The sequence below is a fragment of the Phaenicophaeus curvirostris genome, chromosome 18 (assembly GCF_032191515.1).
Source record: "Phaenicophaeus curvirostris isolate KB17595 chromosome 18, BPBGC_Pcur_1.0, whole genome shotgun sequence".
In the NCBI taxonomy this organism is placed as follows: domain Eukaryota; kingdom Metazoa; phylum Chordata; class Aves; order Cuculiformes; family Cuculidae; genus Phaenicophaeus; species Phaenicophaeus curvirostris.
In genome coordinates, this window is record NC_091409.1 from 1,061,288 (window position 1) to 1,080,683 (window position 19,396).

A 19,396-nucleotide genomic window follows, 5' to 3' on the forward strand; every position below is an offset into this window, starting at 1 on the left:
GGCTTACCAAAGGTACTGGAAAGTCCTGCTCAGCTCTCAGAAAGAAATAAGACTGTCTAGGTCTGGAATAAAGTCATAAAATCAACTGCCTCCTCCTCCTCTTCCCTGCTTCCAATGTAACTGGTCTGTGAGGTGAAAGCACCTCCTTGGTCCCATAAACACCCATTTGAGCATCTTTCCCCTCGCTGTGCTCTGTGCGGGTCTTCTGCGCCACCGCCGTTTGAGTTGGGAGCCTAAATTCCAGCAGGACATTTTTATTTCCACCAGTGGCTCAATACTGCACTAAATGCACTTTGTACGTACAGTCATGATGCTGAGTCACTCCTGAGCATCTTCCCTCCAGTTCTCACTTGTTATGTTTCCGTCAAGGAACATCAGCTCTGTGCTCAGTCTCTGGGCCTCGCTCTATAGAAATAAAAGCACAGCGCTGCGTGTACTTGAGCTCATGAGTCCATTAGCTATATTTAGCTCCCGTCGACACAAGGATTTGCAAGAAAATGGATGAACGTGCAAACTTAATTGCAAGTTACATCCTATAGATTCTGACAGTTATGTTTTCCCTTGAAATGTGCCTCCAGGATGCAGTGTTCTCTGAATGTATCTAGCATTTAGTTACTCAAAATGACTGTGCAGCATGCTGGAGCTCCCCAAGCATCCGCAGACACTCAGCATCAAAGCTGCAGTCTCACAGCTACAAAGCTGATGTATAGCACTGGTATTTTCTGAGTGCAATTTTTTCTACCAGTTTTTCAGCCCAAGAGACTAGTCAATACATTATTTGGTTTCAAAAGCAGCACAGCAGCAATTTTTGACAAACATGCAGGGAAGATGACCAGTTGATGGAAGGCAAGCCCTTGCTGTTTTACTCAATTTTCAATTTATATTGAACCCTGATGTCCTTTTCTGGCTGTAACATCCCAAAGCAGTATCTTTCCTTGTTAAACCCTGGGATTTGTCACCAGATGCCTTTCAATTCCAATTCAGAAGAGTTCAATGGGAGGAAAATAAATCTAAAATTATAAGAGAGGCAATTCAGAACAGCCACCTTCTGTTGCTGTGCTCGGAAGAGAGCTGCTCGACCCACCCAGGTTATTCTGTATTCCATTACTTGTAACTTTGCCAAAATTAAAACTACTCGGGTTGGAATTTTCCATGCCATTTGCTGGTTTCTAGTCAAAATCAAAGGCAATTTCAGGAAAATTACCCATTTTCAGTGACCAGATCAAAGGAAAGTACACGGTATTAGCAGGAATGAGTTTGTTATTGGAGAAGGAAAAAAAAAAGGAATTAATCTGACATTTGCAGGTTGCACCTCTCTGCAGATAAACAAGGGAGAGGAATTAGGATTTTATGGGAAAACCTTCAGCTGCCTGATTTTTCATTCTAAATATCCATCTAATTTAATAAACTAAGAGAATGAAATTATCCTTACAGAATGAAATCAGCACTACAATGGAGTCAGGATCCTGGGAGCTCTCCCACTATATTGCACCAGTAAACAATTACTACAGCTTGGGACTTCATCTGATCTATGGTATAAAATCCAATATTTAATGAAAAATAAAAGTATGACATTCTAAAAGCATTTATACAGTTCACTGAGGAATAACTATTGATCTAACAGATAGTTTTGGTGTGTAATCACACACTGGAGATACCAAAGGCATCCAATGAATTTTCTATGCGATGATCTTTCTCCTAAGCAGAGGGACTTCAGCAGCATTTGTTAGCATCACCACCAGCAGGACTGTGCTGAGGGGAGAGTCACACTCTGCAGCCTCCCTGCACGTCCACTGCTTGATGCTCCAGGCTGCACGCGGCCGTCCAACACACTTGCTCACCCCTGCTCCCCACGGCACGCTGCAGTCCTTGGCCTTTCTCTCCTTTCTAGAAATCTTTCTCAGTGTTGTCTGCATTGAGAATTACATGGCATTTGCATTCCTTAAAGATAGTAAAGCCACATCCCAGCTATTTCACCTGCCCCTGGTGCAGCCAGCTTGTACTCATCCTTTCAGCCTTTGTGGTCTCCTGATTTTCACAGGAATGGGACAGCAGCAGGGGTCACAGGAAGGAAGACCCTGCAGAGGACGGCCCCTTGGAAGGAGAAATAAAATAGCTCACAAAAACAGAGTAGATCTTTCAGTGAAGTTTTCTTTTGGGAAATTACAAGAAATCCCCCCGTAGAGTAGGCTTGATGCTCTGACATGGTTTGTCCCCATCCTCATCCCAGTTCTACCCCTCACCCAGCCCCAAAGCACCGACAGTCACCGCCTGCCCACCACAACCAAAGCTGCATCAGCAATTAAATGTTTCCCATTCTTGCTAGAGCATTTTTCTTTCAATCCAGAGTGTCCAAGGATTTTCACTGAGCTGAACCAGTATTTGGAGCCCACACACAGAAAGCTCAGAGGGGAGCAGGACCATCAACCCATTATTGGTGGGTCTTTTGACCTCGCACAGCGCACTTACCAGGATTTATATTTTTGGAGAGTTGGCCCCATTTCTGACCTTTCTAGCTCTAACAGGTTGCAGCGAAATGACAGCAAATGCAGTTTGCTCCTGTGTTACAGAAGAAAGGACAGAGGGGGGCTATGGGGTAAAACCAATCTATATTTAAGGCCTGCATCAGGTTGTTATGGCAACAGGAATTCCAGCCACCACCACGGGCTCCTCCGAACGCCTCCCTGCCACCCTCCGCAGAGCCCAACTTCGCATCGCTCACCAGCCTCCTGCCCAACACTTGGGCTGAAGGGGAGGGGGGAAACATGCAACTCATGTTTTCACAGAGAGCTTTTTCCTCCAGAAATGAAAAGCAAATGAGAAGAACAGTTTAAATAAATACGCCTAAAGATACCAGCACTGAAAGCCAAGTCTAGCGGCAGGAAGGCTCAGACCCTCTCGGCTCACGGAGCCCACGGGGGCTCCTACCAGCAGGGTGAAATCTGCCTGGTGTGTCCCCAGGAGGGACAACGTGTGGCTCCTGATGCGGGTGGTGGTGGGTGTCGTGCTCACCAAGTGCATCCCAGCAGGGTGGGAATTAACCCCTCCTTCCGTACCCACTGCTGCTCCTCGCCAGGGCTGGCCTGAGCCTCGCACAGAGGCGAGCAGCCTCTGTCCCTTGCGGTGCCACTTCCCCATGCTCAGTCCTTCTGTCTGACTAGTGAAAGCCTGCATTTCATCCATGCATCCATCTGTGTACTTATATGGTCCTCATCTCCAACATGCCTAAATCTCAAGGGCCACCAAGACATTGTTTGCTTTTTTTTGCAGCTATCATGCTGGAATTCATAAACAGAAAAGCTGTGTGCGAGACGCATGAAGTAAACTTTCCCTTCCTCGTTACTAAAGCCTCAGCTGGAGTCCTGCATCCAAGTTTGGGCACTGTTCGTCAAGGAAGACAGGCCCTGACTGGCGAGAGCCCAGAGGATAGCAATGGAGTGACCAGAGATATAGAAAACAACCTCTAAGGAAAGACAGAAGGAAATGGGTCAATTAACTCATGAAAATGTAAGACAAAGCGGAGATGCAGTTAGTGTTTTCCGTTCATAAAAGGTTCCTGTAGAAGAAAGCAATGACTTGCTTTGCATATCTGCTGGTAATCACAGAAAATATAGGACAGGAGAATTAGGATGGTTGTTGGGAAAACAGTACATTACAGTAAAGCCCTGGGGTAGATGCTCAAGGATATTTGAGGGTTGAGATACCACTAAGACTTCCAAGAAAAAGGCTCTTAAACATCTGTCAGGAATGGTCTAGGTTTGTTGATCTTGGCTTAGTACAGGAGGATGGATTTAGGGAACTTCTTCACATCCCTCCCAGGGATATATAGCTGTGATTTTCCTGTGACCATTTGTGTTACAATCACACTGATCTTACACGCGCCTCAGGAGCCATTTACAGCAATAGGAGTCTTTTTGGCTGCAGTGATGAATTTGGGTCTGATATTTCAGAAGGCAGATAAGGTTTTCAGTGTCACCCCTGGAACCACCTCACTTTGCACACACAGCAGTTTTCAACTTGCCTTTTCGTGGCCACACCAGCCTGGCAGCTCAGCATCCCCAGCAGCAGCAGCAGCATCACGAGGTTCTCTGCTCCGCTTCCTCCCATTTGATGTCCTTCCACTCTAAACTAGCAAGCCCTGTTATTAATCTATCAAACAACTCAGCACTTGGAAGTGGTAGTAACACAATAACACCTTTCCTGCAGAGCATCAGCTCCTGGTTTTCTAAGCTGCTTCTGCTAAACAGTCTTGCCTGTTTTGGAATGAACAGAAGATCATTGCACCTTACCAGGAGTCAAAACTCTTTTGCTTACTAAGAGACTGTGGAAAAGAACGAGCAGCGTGCACCTACGAGCAGGGCTGGTACCACATTAACACCAACACAACAATCCCAACGGGGAGGCTGCTGGCAGCTTGAAGCCCAATTGATTTGAATTGATAATATGAAATCCTCAACATAGAGCTGAAACAGAGAGAAAATGAGGGGATCAAAATTGAAATGATATATTTTTAAATTATCACACGGAAGTAGTGACTGACCATATCTGAAATAACTTTGCAGTCTAATTCCAAATGGGAAGGAAAAATAAACTCAAATCAAAGCCCCGAAGTTCATATCTACCCAGCTCTATCAAAAACCTAATTTGTATCAAAGTCAGATCCAAACTACCCTCAACATGCAGCCGGGGCTCCTGGGTCTGTGACCCAGCAGGGAGGAGACAGCCCAGTGGACGCGGAGCTGCCCCGAGTCTGGGAAAGCCTCTGGCAAAAATTTGTCATTAAATATGTGCAGTGATGCCATGAAACGGGGGCCGAGCTGTCCCACAGGCACCACATGCTTACACTGCAGCAAGAACAGGTGGATAGCAGTACACAAAAAGGACAAGATGGGTAAGATAAGCCAGGAAAGGAGTAAGCAGCACCTGTGCTGTACCCAGGATGCAGGAGTGTGGCTGGAAAACCTCTACAGCTGCCCTGGGGAAAGCAGGGCACCAGTTACTCTTCCTGGGAGCTGATGGCTCTTACCTCTCGCTTCTTCCCTTGAAAACTGTTGTGTAATTCTCTTTACTTTGCATCTCACATCAGCTCTTTGTGCAGCAACATAACCATGTGCACAGTGCTGCAAACCACAAACCCAGTGCAGCCAGTCCCCTTGAACACAGTCTCCTAAGTTGCCCAGTTGTTCTGGTAAATTAATTTCTAGGAGAGTACAGCTCAGAGTTACTGGTAACCAAAACAGGCAGAAGAGGTGCACCAGCCCGGAGCAGCCACGTGGCCAAGATTCCCTGCTACCTCCACATATCAGCTTTGCAGCTTGCCCTCTGCTTCTGTAGTCGCTTTTTCTATTCCACCTTGAACTGCTGCCATGGCTGCAGGATACTTCAGGAGAAACAGGAGAAGCCAAAAAACCGCAGGGCCTACATCACCCTAAAAAAAACCACGAGAGGAGTCAGTTATTTAAACAGTGAGTGGATGAACTGGAACCAGCAGAACCCCCACAAAGCACAAAGTGCAAAACACAAATGAGCATCGGCACCACCGTGGGGACGGGCACCAGAGTCCCATGTCACACACGGCACCAAGTACCACAGAGGGCTGTGAAACAGCCTCTTTACAGCAAAAACACGATTATTGCAACGTAAGAGTGGGAGGAAATGCAACTCATCAGTGGCGCAGTGAAGAAGTATCAGATCGGGTATTTTTGTTCTTGTTAATAAATAAATAAACAAAATAGTGATGATTAAGTGGAAGCAAAACAGTGCTGTTATCAATACAGAGTGCCTATGCAGTACATTAAACCCAAGTAATTTAAACAGCAGAGCATATCATATAAATAATTAATTCTCTTTTGGTGAGCACAATACCAATTTAGCTGCCTAAATTTTCAAGGAGCGGGTTGCTTTTTAATTAAAATGGAGGCATTTACAAATGCACATGGGCCTTTAATTATTCATGTTTGAAGTAAGCTGCCTTGGTCATGCATTAGAAAGAAAAAAGCGGCTTTCATCTTTCTGTAGATTACACCCAACAAACTCCGGGACTGTGGATGAGCCGAGCAGCTCTGTCCTGTGCTGAGAGCGTGTTCCAGTCCCCTGTGCAGCACAGAGTTACTGGGGAAGATGCATTTGCTGAGGTCAAACCAAAAAAAGAATGACATGCTGGAGAGCCAACGTGATGCAGAATCAATCTGCCTCAGTGTCTGTCCTGAAGCAGGCTCTCCCAGGCAATTAGGAGTATTATGAAGGAAGATAACCAGATTTCGGGTGATTTCAGAGGATTTAATTGCTTTCTTCCTATTGAGCCCCCAGGCAACAGCCCTCTTGCTCTTTCCCAGGGTCTCTAGCTCAACGGGAGCTTCTCAGCTGGTTTGTGGGATATGGATCTGGCCTGGGCAAGGGCAGCACAGTGGGAAACTTGGCGCTGGTGTAAGTACTAACTTCCACAAAACAGGTTCCAGCCCAAAATAAAGCTCTGCTGCTCAGGAAGGAAATCAAAAGCAGTCAACAATCATTATTTTGAACCCCCCGAATTTTTACCACACGCCGCTGAGTCTTGAGAACCTGGCGCCTTGAAACCAGCATTTACCTGCAGGATTTACTGTGAGGAATGGGCTCACGCATGGATCCTGGGTTGCTCTGCCCCAACCTGCTTCTGTTGCTTGCAGCAGCCAAGGAGCTCTCCCACTTTTTTTTGTGCAGCTTAGATCACCAAGTGATTTAATCCCATCTCAAAGCACATAAATTACAGTATTTCAATGAAAATTAAATGGCCTGGTGAACTTAAGCCACTCCGCTGGGAATTTGCAGACTGCAGGGAGGAGAAAGCAGAGGAGGAGTCTGTAGCTGAGATGCTGCGCTGAGGACCAGTGGCTGCTCAGGGAGAAGCTGCAGATGAACCTGGTGACACTGAGTATCGAGAGAGGACTCGTTCACCTCTGTCCAGCTGAGCAGACATACCTGCACAGACCACAGCTGTGGCTCCCAGCTCCTCCGGGTAGCTCCCAGATGCTTTGCTGCTCTGGATTTTCCCAGACAGAAGTTTCCAGACATGCCCTTTGATGCTGGCAGCCTCCTTTTCCACTGCACGGAAACAGAAGCAGAAATTCAGCTAGGAATTTGAAGTCTTCCTGCAGCCATTTGGCACCAGATGTGCCCAGTTTGTGTATCTGGGGCTCGGACAGCAAGCCGGGAGCTGTGGCCACGCAGAGCACAGAGGGCAGGGGCTGCAGCCTGTGCCAGCCTGTCCCAGCAGTGCCATCTATTGCCACGCTCGGCTCCTTCGCGGAGAGCCAGCTCTGGGCAGAGGGGGAGAAAAGGCAAGAATTCCCACCAGCAGGAATAAGAGAGGGTTCCCAGTTCACCAGCACCTTAGAAAAGCTGCTAATGTTTAAATTATCTGCACATGTTAGACCAGAGCAATTAAAAAATAGTGACATCTGAGAGCTCTGCTCCCCATCAGAGCCTGGGGCCAGAGGGTCCCTCACCCTCCCTGGGCCTCTGCTCTGACATTCCCGCTGCACATCTCCAGCCCGGGAAGGGGCAGAGTCGCTTGGAGTTGTCATCTCCAGCATCCCACCAGGCACATCAACTTGTAGCCCCAGCCCAGAGGGGAGAGCAGGAGAAGAGCCGCACAGCCCCCCGGCCCCAGCACTAACCCGTGGGCAGCATGGGCTGGGCTGGCATCAAACCTGCTTCACTTTGCTGCTCTCATTGATGCGTCTGGTCTCCAGCTCGAGATGCTTGACCATTGTGTTTTTCTCCATCATTGCCTGACAGTGTCAGGTACCCAGCTCTACTCGAGATGAAGAGTGAAAACTTATCGATGCTTGTGTTGTTTTAAATACAGAGAAGCCTTCACTTTGTGGATGTCTTCATCTGATATATCGGCATTTTGATGTTCTGTGGCTCTGTTTTCTTTCACTGTGGACCATGAAGGAGCTCTTGGGTGCTGCAATCGTCACAGCCCCCCGGTTGCAACCCTCGGTGTTTTCATCAGGAAAGTGTGGGCAGTCGCTAGGTTAAGTACAGCAATGAGCTTCGGGCTCTCTGCTTTTAGATTCTTTCAAGCAAAATACCCATTACTGCATTTTGCCCTACAGATATCTTAAAGGAGAAAGAAGCAACCAAACAAAAAACCACCATCCAAGCAGACAGCTGAGTTTCAGAAGGGCCCTGCCTACCGCTCATTGTCAAAGGCTGTTTGAAAACATCAGTCTCCATCCTCCTGAAACACAACTGGGAGCTGGTAAAGGCAGCGAGCACCGAGCGACCTCCCCGCCCTGCCAGAGCAGGGCTTTGAGAATCCAACAAAGAACAACATTCCAGTTTTTAACTTGACTTTAGTCAAACATTTTAGCAGATTTTCTTTTCCCTAACACATCTAGCAATGTTTTGTCATCATAAATTGACTCTGGTTTATATTAACTAAAAACCTCTCTCGTTCAGAATCTAGTTTGAAAAATGCTGGCAATGAGCATTAATTCAAAGTAGACTGATACCCACAGACAAATGCTGGAACGCTGGGGTGAGTTTCCCAAAACGTGAACCTAAGTTTACCAAATAAGAACATGAAAAACCCAAAGAACTGATTCACATCATCTCGTTACACAAGATAGAGAGGCAAAGGCAGCAGGAATCCGCCAACATAAACCACTGTCAGACATTGTGATATTCATGTATACTTAAGTAAAACATGAACTGCAGCGTCTCAGGAGGAGACAGCACTTGAAAGGAGTCCAGCATCAAGTTTAAATATTCACTGCACCCTGAACTGCACCTGCTGAGACCCAGTGCTCCTGGATCCGGGGCAGCTGGTGCTTCCAGGGGAGGGGTCGCTGCTGCTGGCACAGGGATGCCTGGCATTTTGGGCTAAAACGGCCAGGGAACGAGGAAGCTGAAAAAATAAGAGTCCAACCTTCAGAAAATTTTATTCTCCTTTTTTTAAAATTTTATTTAAAGCAAAGCTTTGACACTGATTAAAAGTGTTATGTTGATAAATATTAATAGAGAAAAGGATTAAACAGAAGGGTAAAATAGCATGAGCATGAAGCATCATATCTGAGTTTGAGGAGAAATCATAGAATCACAGGATCACCAGGTTGGAAGAGACCCACCGGATCATCGAGTCCAACCATTCCCATCAATCACTAACCCGTGTCCCTCAGCACCTCGTCCACCCGTCCCTCAAACCCCTCCAGGGAAGGGGACTCAACCCCCTCCCTGGGCAGCCTCGGACAGGGACCAATGACCCTTTCTGTGAAAAATTTTTTCCTAATGTCCATCCTGACCCTCCCCTGGCGGAGCTTGAGGCCATTCCCTCTCGTCCTGTCCCCTGTCCCTTGGGAGAAGAGCCCAGCTCCCTCCTCTCCACAACCTCCTCTCAGGGAGTTGGAGAGAGCAATGAGCAATGTCTCCCCAGCTCGGAGCTCTCCCCGGGCTGACCCTGGGACAAGAACATCCACAGCAGGTCCCGTTCTGCTCAGCGACGGGACGAAGGGAAGGGGGGTCACTCCCTACACCCCGCACCAGACAGCAGTTAAGCAACTGAAAAACAGTTACAATGATTTCTTCTTGGTAGTAAGCGACAGCTGCAAGAGCAGGAGTAACTCCCCCCGGGAAATCGAGGAAGAGCGAGGATGAACAGAAGCATCTTCAAGGCCAGGGTTCCTCTCGGCCCCAGGGAGCCACAGCAGCGCGGCTCGCCCGGGCGCTTGGAGGCTTGGGTTTGGCTTTCGCTCTGCATTTTTAAATATCCTTGAAACTCTGGGATTTCTCACTCTCTCGCAGGAACCGAGCTCAGTTTTCCCCTAAGCTGTTTCTCATTTTGCACTCGCGTCCCCGCCCCGCCGAGTCCCCGGGCCGCGGGGCTGAGGGCGCTGGGTCCGGGCATGGAAAATGCCCTGAAGCCGCTGCGGCCGCCGCCAGGGGGCGCGCCGGCACCGCGCGAGCCGCGGGGACCCTGCGCCTACTCGGCCCTGGGGAGAGCGCTCCGCGAGTCCTGGGGCCGGGTCTGGGCCCTCACCGCGAGGAGGATGTTGAGGCTCTGGAGCGAGGCCAGAGAAGAGCAACGAAGCTGTGAAGGGGCTGGAGAACAAGTCTGAGGGCCCTGGGGGTGTTTAGCCTGGAGAAGAGGAGGCTGAGGGGAGACCTCATTGCTCTCTACAACTACCTGAAAGGAGGTTGTGGAGAGGAGGGAGCTGGGCTCTTCTCCCAAGGGACAGGGGACAGGACGAGAGGGAATGGCCTCAAGCTCCGCCAGGGGAGGTTTAGGCTGGATATTAGGAAAAAATTCTTCCCAGAAAGGGTCATTGGGCACTGGCAGAGGCTGCCCAGGGAGGGGGTTGAGTCCCCTTCCCTGGAGGTGTTTAAGGCACGGGTGGACGAGGTGCTAAGGGACATGGGTTAGTGTTTGATAGGAACGGTTGGACTCGATGAGCCGGTGGGTCTCTTCCAACCTGGTGATTCTATGACCCCGCACCGCCCCTCACCCCTCCTGCCGCCCCGTCACCCCCGCGCTGCCCGGGACCCGCACACCCCCCCCCCCCCCCCCCCCGCCCCGCAGGAGCATCTCCCCCTCGCTCCCCCTCGCTCCCCTCTCCGCGGTGCGGGGTCCGTGTCCTCCTCCTGGCACCCCGGGGCGCTTGCCCAGCCCTTTGCCGGCGCCCCCCGAGCCCCCCGAGCCCCGATGCCCTCAGCCCCACCAGCACCCAGCTGCCCTGCGCGAGGGGACGAGGGCTCTGGTGGGACTCTGCCCCGTCACCCACCTCCCTCTGAGCAGGAGGGGACCTGGAGCTCCTCATCCAGGCGGAAGCACTGGTTGGTTTGCACTGAAGCACCTGCCTTGCCTGCCGCCTGTTGTAAGAAGCAGCAGGGGGGATGCTCTCCTCCCCGCCCCCCCAGGCCGCTTTGGGGCCGAGCGGCGTCCCTGCAGCTTTCCCCTCGCGTCCTCCCGGGCCCGGGGCTGGCAGCGGTTTGGCCGGGGGCAGCCAGGGGCGGCCGCCCCGCACACGGCTCCGAGCTGGGGTGCAGCCCCCCGCCCGCAGCCCCTGCGGCTGCTCTAGGTGGGAACAGACACCTGTCGGGGAGCGGGGAGCAGCTTAGGGACTCGCTCAGGCAAGAAGCTCATCGGCATTCCGGCAACTCGCGTGCTTTCCCAGGCAGAGATCTCTGCGGGACACCTGTGCTCGGTGTCGGCAGGCACTGACTGTTCAGCTGCTGTGAATCCCGACCCTGGCTCGTTTGCCCCCCTCTAAACGGGCTCCAGCTCCCCACAGGGACCGGCTGTGCTGGAGGCAGCGTGTTCCGCGCCCTGTGCCCTGGGCTGGGGACCCGCCACCACAGCAGCTCCAGGCTGCCCTGTCACCTAGGAAAATTTTCCAGCTACAGAAGCAGCTCTGAATTATGAATGAATTTGCTTTGTCGAATGGAGATCTTGGCTCAGGTGAGGGGATTAGGTCTCAGGCATGGGCTGGAGATGCTGTTAGTGATAACAAAGACCCTGGCACACACTAGGCGGTGATGGTAGCGGGACATTGCCCCAGAAACACAATTAGCTGCTTGAGTGCAATCAGAGGGGGATCATTGCTGGGATGAGAGGGGGAGGCAGGAGCCTCGCTGCCTGGGCCTCACGAGGGTGGCTGCATCGCCTCCCCATCCCGGGTCTCCAGCCCGTCCTACAGGCAAATGCAAACTGCAGTCGGGCCGAGACGTGGCCACACAGACTGCTCTGAGGCCACCGGTTTTACCCCAGTGCTCCTGCAAAGGGACTGTCCGTCCCCAGCGCCTCCTGGGCAGGGAGGATCCACCTGGTCCCAGCGGCAGGTCACGGGCATCACCATGGCTCACGCATCCCAAGGTGACTCGCAGTTTATGGTCGAGGGAGCGTTCCTGTTCCTGGGAACCCAGCGCACCAGCAGGCAGGCAGTGACACAGGTGGCTGTGCAAGAGACTCCTGCATGTGCCACCACATTCGTGGCCTTCAGAGACTGCCCTGCTGCCCCGGAGACAGCACTTAAGGAGAGGATTTCTAAACTGGATTTCAAGGCATCCCACACCCATCCCCAGATGACCCGTCTGGCTCAGCCGCTGCAGCACACCCACCCACCCACTCGTCCGGCACCCACAGTGTCGATGGGGGCGAAGGACCAGCCCGAGTCCCACTGCTCACAGGGAGCGCTCGCTCTGGCTTCACCTGGGTGATACTGGATGAGTCATTGAGTTTTGCTCCTTTCTTATCCAAAAGCAATTCTGCAGGCACACAGTGATGTCAGTGGAGCTGGAGAGCCCAGGGGTCGTTCTGTGTCCCTGCTCCCCGGGCAGCGCAGCCCAAGAGCCCGGGTGAATATCTGACTCTCTTTGGCAGCCAAGCTGCTGCGCAGGAGGCAGCGCTGGGGCGTCTCCTCTCTCCTGGAGAGCTCAGGAGTGTGCTGGCATCGCCCAGGGGTGCCTGAAATCCCTGGAGGGGGGTCTCTGAGGCTCCTCGCTCTGGTGGGCACTGCTGGGAGCGTGGCGGGGAGCTGGGTGGGTGGATGGGCGTCTGTGCTGAGGGGAGCTGAGATGTGGCCATGGGGCTGATCTATGGGTACTGACAGTGGGAGAGGAGCAGGGGCTACCCACAGCCCTCGGCTGCGTACCTGGGAGAGGCTTTCAGAGGAAAGGTGTGTTTGGGAAGTCTTCCTCAGCAGGATTTACCAAGGGCAGCTGCCTGAGAGCCGCACCTAATCCTCCTTGACCATGCTGCTCCTGTTCTCTTCTTTCACCTCTTGACTACCAAGAGCCCTTCTTAAATAACAGTCAATATTGTCCTACTTCTCGACCATGGGAAGAATAAATATCCAGGGACGCCCTGTCCTTCCTGTGGGGAATGTGCCCTGAGCAGCACTTCCAGAGGCTGAGGGAGCCAGCAGGACACCGGCCGTGCCCAGCATGGGGTCAGCACCTTCCCCTCTGCGGGGGCAAGAGGGCGATCCAGGAGTTGGGAAGCAGTGGCTGCTGGCGCACAGCACTGCCTCCCAACCCACCCCTTCCCAGGAGGAAATTAGTAACCCTAAACGAGAAGAAAGTTGCTGCAGCTGGAAAACTTTAACCTAAAAATGGGCGTCTAGTACTGGAGGAGCCTCTGAAGATGCTTTCGCCCGAGATACCACCTCACGCAGCAGGCTGGCTAAGACGTGGGGATGTGCCGATGCCACGTGCCGGCGGTGGGACTGTGCCACTGGCCGCTGGGCAGGCAGCTCAGCCCATCATTCCTGGGCAGGCGCAGTCAGCAGGCGCTCGCTTCTTTCACGTACAGCCAGGAGAACTCATCTCATCTGCCTGATGAGAGTGGCCACATGGCTTTCCTAGCCCTGTCTTTAGTTACATGGGTGCAGCCACTCCTGGTCTAGTCCCTAGAAGGAGCCGTCTCTGGCAGGGAAAGGTTATGCTGCTTAAATCTTTGGGAGAAAAAGGTCATTATGGTTTTTCTGGTTATTTATCAGATGTTCAAAAAAGGCCTGATTTCTCGAGCAGGTGCTCTGAAGGGAAAGGAGGAGATGCAAAGCAGCATTAGCGTTGTATTTCCATCCTGTGGTTATTGCGGCACAGGGACCAGCCCCCCTGCCTGTCCCCAGCCTGTCCCCGTGCCCATGCTCATGCCTCCCAGCCTGCTGCGCCCGGGGAGTGCCAAAATACATGTGAACAAGAGAGAAACCCCAACCCCAAGCTCCTGCCCAGCCTTTCCACCAGGTCTGAGCAGGGCATCCCCCCAGGGCGGGCAGGGGTGCCCGGGGATGTATGTGGCTCCTGCTGCCATCCCAGGCAGATTTATTGTGCTACACGGAGATAAAGGGGGGAGAGAATTAGGAGGAAACATCCTGCTTTGGTGGTTGGTTTGTGGTTTTTTTTTAATGCACTCTGCAGGAAAGCTTGAGAATTCTGCAGCGCAGAAGGCTGAGCAGGGAGCGCTCTCCCCGCCGGCGTGGGCTGCTCGAGGAATGCCTCTGCGGTGCTGGTTGGCAGCAGCGGCCGTGCCCGAGCTCTGCTGCCAGGCCCGTTCCGCGCAGGGCTCCTCTCTCCGCTGCCCTCCCTGCCCAGCTCACACACATGGGGGTTTGCTCCCAGCTTTTCTCTCTGCAGCTGGTCCTGCTGAGGGGGTTCTACACACGCACCTGGAGCATGGGTTGGAGGGTCCCCTACCCTTCTTATTATAGGGGCAACCCCAAAATTTCTACAGGAGTACTCACATTTTCTCCAACCCCTGTCCTGCCCAGGTACTGTGGGGGTGACAATGAACCCCCCAAGCTGGGTTAACTGTAAAGGGACACGGCCACGGGGACCCCCTAAACTGAGGCCGGGGACTCCCACCAGCGCACAGCCAGGAGCACGAGGGGCTCCCACCCTTGCTCCTTCAAGCACAGCGGAAGGCGAGCCCGAAGTCTCCAGGCCTGCCACCCCGCAGGCTCCAGCCAAGCGCTGTGGGTGGGAGGAAGCTTCCCAGAAGACAGAGAGCTAAATAAAGGCAAGGCCTGGAACAACCCAGGGCTGCCAGCTATTTATTCTAGCATGCCTGTAACACTGCAGAGCAGGAGTGATATTTTAAAGCTGCTGCAAGGAAGCTTGCCTGCCTGCCTTGGTTTGTTGATGAAAAATCTAATTACCGATCTTCCCCACCAACATCTCTGAGCCCTGCAACACTTTCAGCCAAGCATCCTCCTAAACCCACGTCTCTCAAGGCAGCCAGCCCAGCCCCTCCATCAATACTTTACTGAAGCAGATGCTCAGAAGAAAGGCTGTATCATATACAGAGTATTAAGAGCATGGAAAGCATCCTCCCCCCTGCACTCAGCTCACTTCTGGGCAGTTGAGTCCAGCCCAAATGGGAAGTTTCTAACCAGCTTTTAGCATCTGGGGCTCACCCTTCTCCAGCTCTCATAAGTACTTACTCCTCTGGGCTTAAAGATCTCCTCCTATTAAAAAAAACCCACACCCCAACCTCCTATAAAAAAGGCAACCACTGCAATCTTTGTTCTCGAAGATGTATTTTTTACTGAAAAAATCATTCATAAATTAACAAATACAAAAATGTACAAACACATGGGTAAATAAATGTAATGACACAAAGGATTGCTTTGCTGAGAAGTGTGTGTGTTGTAAAACACTAGTCTTCAGTGCAAAAATGTCCCCCTGGCACCTCTTAAAAACATAACTGTAAGCTCAAAAGCTATGATGATGGAAAGCTACTTTAGAGTTTAAAACCACTTCTGATGGTGAGCGACCCAAAGCATGTGGCTCTTGCTCAGATGGTACCTCCCTTAGAGAAGCAGAGCTTTACAGATAACCAGCTGTCAGTTTTGCAAATAAAACCCACATGGCTCATCTAAGGAAAAACAAAACAAAACAAAAAAATCAGCATTGAACAGGACCTGCCCTCCAGTGGGGCTGACCGATGGTGTTGACATGGAAGGGACTAATGAGTGGCCTTGTTGAATTTCAGCTGCCAGAATATGTACAAGTTCTCCTTAATACGAGATTTTTTACACCATAACAGCACATGCGCTTGACAGTATGTTTTTAACAGTTACATTTACTATACAGTATTTGACATAGCTGATAAGATTAACAGTGCACATTTTCAGATATTCCACGTTTTAAAAAGGGAAAAAAAATTCAATGTGATTAGAACAAAGGAACTATGAAAAGGGATGCTGCTTGGGGGCGGGGGGGGGGGAGCGGATGGACCCTTTTGTGCCAACCGTAGAGTGCATTTCTGAGCAGAGGTAACGGCTTTTTGTTCAACACAAGGTGCGATGGGTGTCAGGTACACATCGAAGGCTGAGGATCCCGACTTAAGGTAGTTCAACACCTACTCACACACACATGCATGATTCCTGGGAGAGTGAACTTGGATTAGTTGAAATACATTCCTTGTTTGAAGCACCATTGAACAAAGACAGACTTCTAGCAAGGTCTCAAGATGAACGAAAACAGGGGCAGGGCAACGCGGGTTCAGCATCTGAAAAGGGTCCACGTGAATCAGAGATCGAGATTCATAAGCAAAAGTCTTTATTGCTATATGTGCCATAAAAAGCAAATCCTCACCTCTGCCTATAAACAACCAAGCTGAATTCCCTCGGGACGTGAGTTTAAAGCACATGTAAGTTCAAAGACTTTAAATCTAACTTACAAACTTATCAGCACTTTTCAAGGGCAGGCTTGCTGTCCTCTCATACCAGCTGATAAGATCTACATAACAAGAACTCTTGTTTTCTAAACTAACGTTTTCTGGATACAGGTTAGGAATGCCCTGGGCAGTCACACCCACAACAGATGCGTATGGGGATCATACGTCCACGGAACCGAGAAAACAATGTAAACCATGAGAAGTTAAGGAAACTGAAGGCAAACAACGCAATAAAAAGAAAGTTAAAGCACTTTGGAGAGCAAGTACTCACCGTTGTTATGTATAAATACAAATTAAAACAGCAACCCCCAATGTATTTAAGTCAGAGAGGTCCAGTAAAAGTGACTGTAGGTGTTGTGTAAGGACTGGATTGAGTGCTGGTGGGAGGAGAGCGTGGAGCCCAGCCTGCCCACAGCAGCCACGGGGAGGAGGGGATGGCAGATGGGAGAAGGGAGGGTGCACTCCAGTTTGGATGGGGCATCAGACCAGGCTCTCAGGTTCCTGGTCCTCATGTTTCCATCAGCTTGATTCATGTGTCCTTCATTTCTCTCACTCTCACTAACCTGCGACAACCTGCCCCACCAGCTGGGCTTGTCCAAGTGCTTCCAGATGCCGATGGTGATAACCACGCGCACTACCTGGCTCTGACAGCACTTGGGCATACTGCTAGATTTACAAAATAAATACAAAATAGAACAAACTTCCAAACCGTACCACCACGTTACAGGAGTGACGGCAGGTGCTGCTGGTCCAGGGTGGGCTCGGGGCGGTGTGGCCAGCTGCCCCACCCCAGAGACTGCACGGGGGCAGGAGCAGCTGACCCAGGGCTGTGCTTCCCACAGCAGTGTGGATGAGAGCTCTTCAGCAATCTGCCAAGCTCACACTTGCCATCAGCAGGATGGAGAGCAACAGGCAAGGGATTTTATTTTGTATGGCTTTTGGATTCGTTTGCGTATCCCGTTGCAAAAGTAACAGAAAGGGGAGGTTTTCCATAAATATTCCCATTTCCTTGCTCTCCCTGAAAAAAGCTACCCCTGTGGCTTCTGGAATGAGCGATGGCATGACTGCATTTCTCATCCACTACACTGGAAAGTTTAGGACCCTGTCCCATGAACGTTTCTGCATATGCACAGCTTAAATCATGCAAGTAGTCTCATTGGCTTAAAAGGGAACACCTTGCACAAGTACAGTGATGCACACACAAGTGTTTACAGAATTCAGGACTAAAATGAGTGACCATATGTAAACCTCTAGCTTGGATTTGAGCCATAGGAGAAAAATAAAAAGGGGCAATTTACACAGCATATTTACACTTACACTTCTTTAAGAAGCGATTCTGTTGCATATACTTCAAGCGGGTAATTTAAAAAACCGCACAGACATAGAAGAACAGTATCAGAAGTTGTTTGATCTCCCTCCAGGGCAGTTGCCAACTGAATTGCTCCCGACGCTCGCCATCAAGAAGCCAGAGTCCCTCAGCTGAGCCGGTTCCTGGAGGAGAATGCGCGTCCGAGGCAAGTCCCAGTGCTGGAGATTGCTGGAGGAGGAATGTGGAGACGAGAGCAGCAGGTCGAATCGTTGTCCTGAAACCCAGAAAGCAAGTGGCGGAAAAAACAAAGAGACTGCTGAGCTCGCTGCACGAGTATCAGGCTGGATTGGTACAGCTAGGGCAATTTGTGCGTGCACTTTCAGCCTTATTCTCCAAAATACTGTGATCCTTCATTAGACAGTGTTGCTTGTTCTCAATAACCCTTGGAAAAGGAAGTCTAGCGTGGTGCTTTCTTGGTGAAGGGCAGAGCAAAGTTATTTTCTCCTCTTAATATTCGGTCACCAGAGCCAGCTCTGGTGTCAGGTTAACAGTGATGTTCTTATACAAGGCGTCATATGTGACGTTTGGAAAATAGTTCAAGTTATTGAGGCCGTCCAGTGCTTGCCTTTCTTTCGACTTCCTCAGCAAGGCATACCTGTGCAACGAGAACCAGAGAGCAGAGTCAGTTCCATGTATCCCACAGACACCTGGCAAAGTCCTCCCAATGCTGCTAAAACATCCTTAAAACAGCCAGTCCCAGTGGCAGCTACAAAACAACAGATTTCTGAACCCATAATAAACATAACCACCACATTTTCAGTATTCTAATAGTACATATCCCAAACTTTGGAAAATTACACTCCATCACTTGATGAAAAGCAGAATGCTCTCTGTGCCACCAGCAAGCACTCAGCTGTCAAAACAACCTGTAACTCCTGCCCGAAGCCTGCAGGTCCCAATCCCAGGATGGGGCTGAGCTTGGGGCGTCCTGCCAAGCCCTCAGCAACCAAAGACATCCTGGAGAAAAGCAGCTGATGAGTGATGTGGTCCTTTCCATTCTTTAGAAACTGGGCCAAAGCCAAGAGCAGAACTAAATGGTTTTAGTTTGAGAGATTGGGGATGAGAAAGTAAAACAAGAAACTGAGACCTAGGGACAGAGAAAGCACCAGGGAAGGAAGAGCCAGGATGAAGAGGAAGATGCTGGGTGATAGCAAAGAGGGAAGTGCCAAAACTGGCTTCAAAGAGGTCACAGCATCAGGACACAAGCAGGACACGCAGCATCTACACAAACACTTTCCTCCTTCACAGTGAGAAGTGTTGGGTCCCCCAGTTCCCTGCTGGGCTGGGAGAAGCAGCAGGGCTCTCAGATGGCAGCAGTTAAGTCTTTGCCTGCAGAGCAGGGAAGCAGAGATTTCAGAGGTGGGACACGGAGAACAACCATTGCTAATCCTTGCCTCCGCTGAGGGTCAGGCTCCCAGCACAGCAGTGAAAGCAGGAGGGCTCAGCACCAAGGGTATCAGCCTCACCAGCACTGACCCATAGCTCCTGCTGACATGGAACTAGGGCTCCAGGCTGAAGCCAAGAGATGACCAGGGAAGCGTTAGGAACAGGAGCTCAATTCCACTGCACTCCAAGACTTCTACGCTTTGAAAGTTTGACTAAAAGTGTCTCTGTAAGGTAAAACTTCTCTTTCAAGAGTGACATGAGAGGAAGCATCTCTTACTGACTTCATTGTCTGACAGAGAAATGAAAACCAGGGCTAAAGATAACAACCTCAAATGGAAATTCCCCCCAAACCAGAGTCTTATATAAAAAGAGACAAGCAGGATAGATGTGGTGCTTAGGGACATGGTTTAGTGGTAGAGTTGGCAGTGTTAGGTTTACAGTTGGACTCTATGATCTTAAAGGTCTTTTCCAACCTAAACAAT

At 50.7% G+C, this 19,396-nt stretch overlaps 2 protein-coding genes across 2 annotated transcripts in view; both read right to left on the reverse strand.

Annotated features, from left to right (window-relative positions):
* Positions 1-19,396, reverse strand: part of SPATA2 (spermatogenesis associated 2) — a 140,455-nt gene that overhangs the window by 1,413 nt on the left and 119,646 nt on the right. The window lies entirely within an intron of this gene.
* Positions 15,914-19,396, reverse strand: part of B4GALT5 (beta-1,4-galactosyltransferase 5) — a 33,433-nt gene continuing 29,950 nt past the window's right edge. Inside the window, exon 9 of the mRNA XM_069872010.1 lies at positions 15,914-18,123. Coding sequence (XP_069728111.1) covers positions 17,976-18,123 — 148 coding nt within the window. The 3' untranslated portion in view covers positions 15,914-17,975. The remainder of the gene's footprint in view (positions 18,124-19,396) is intronic.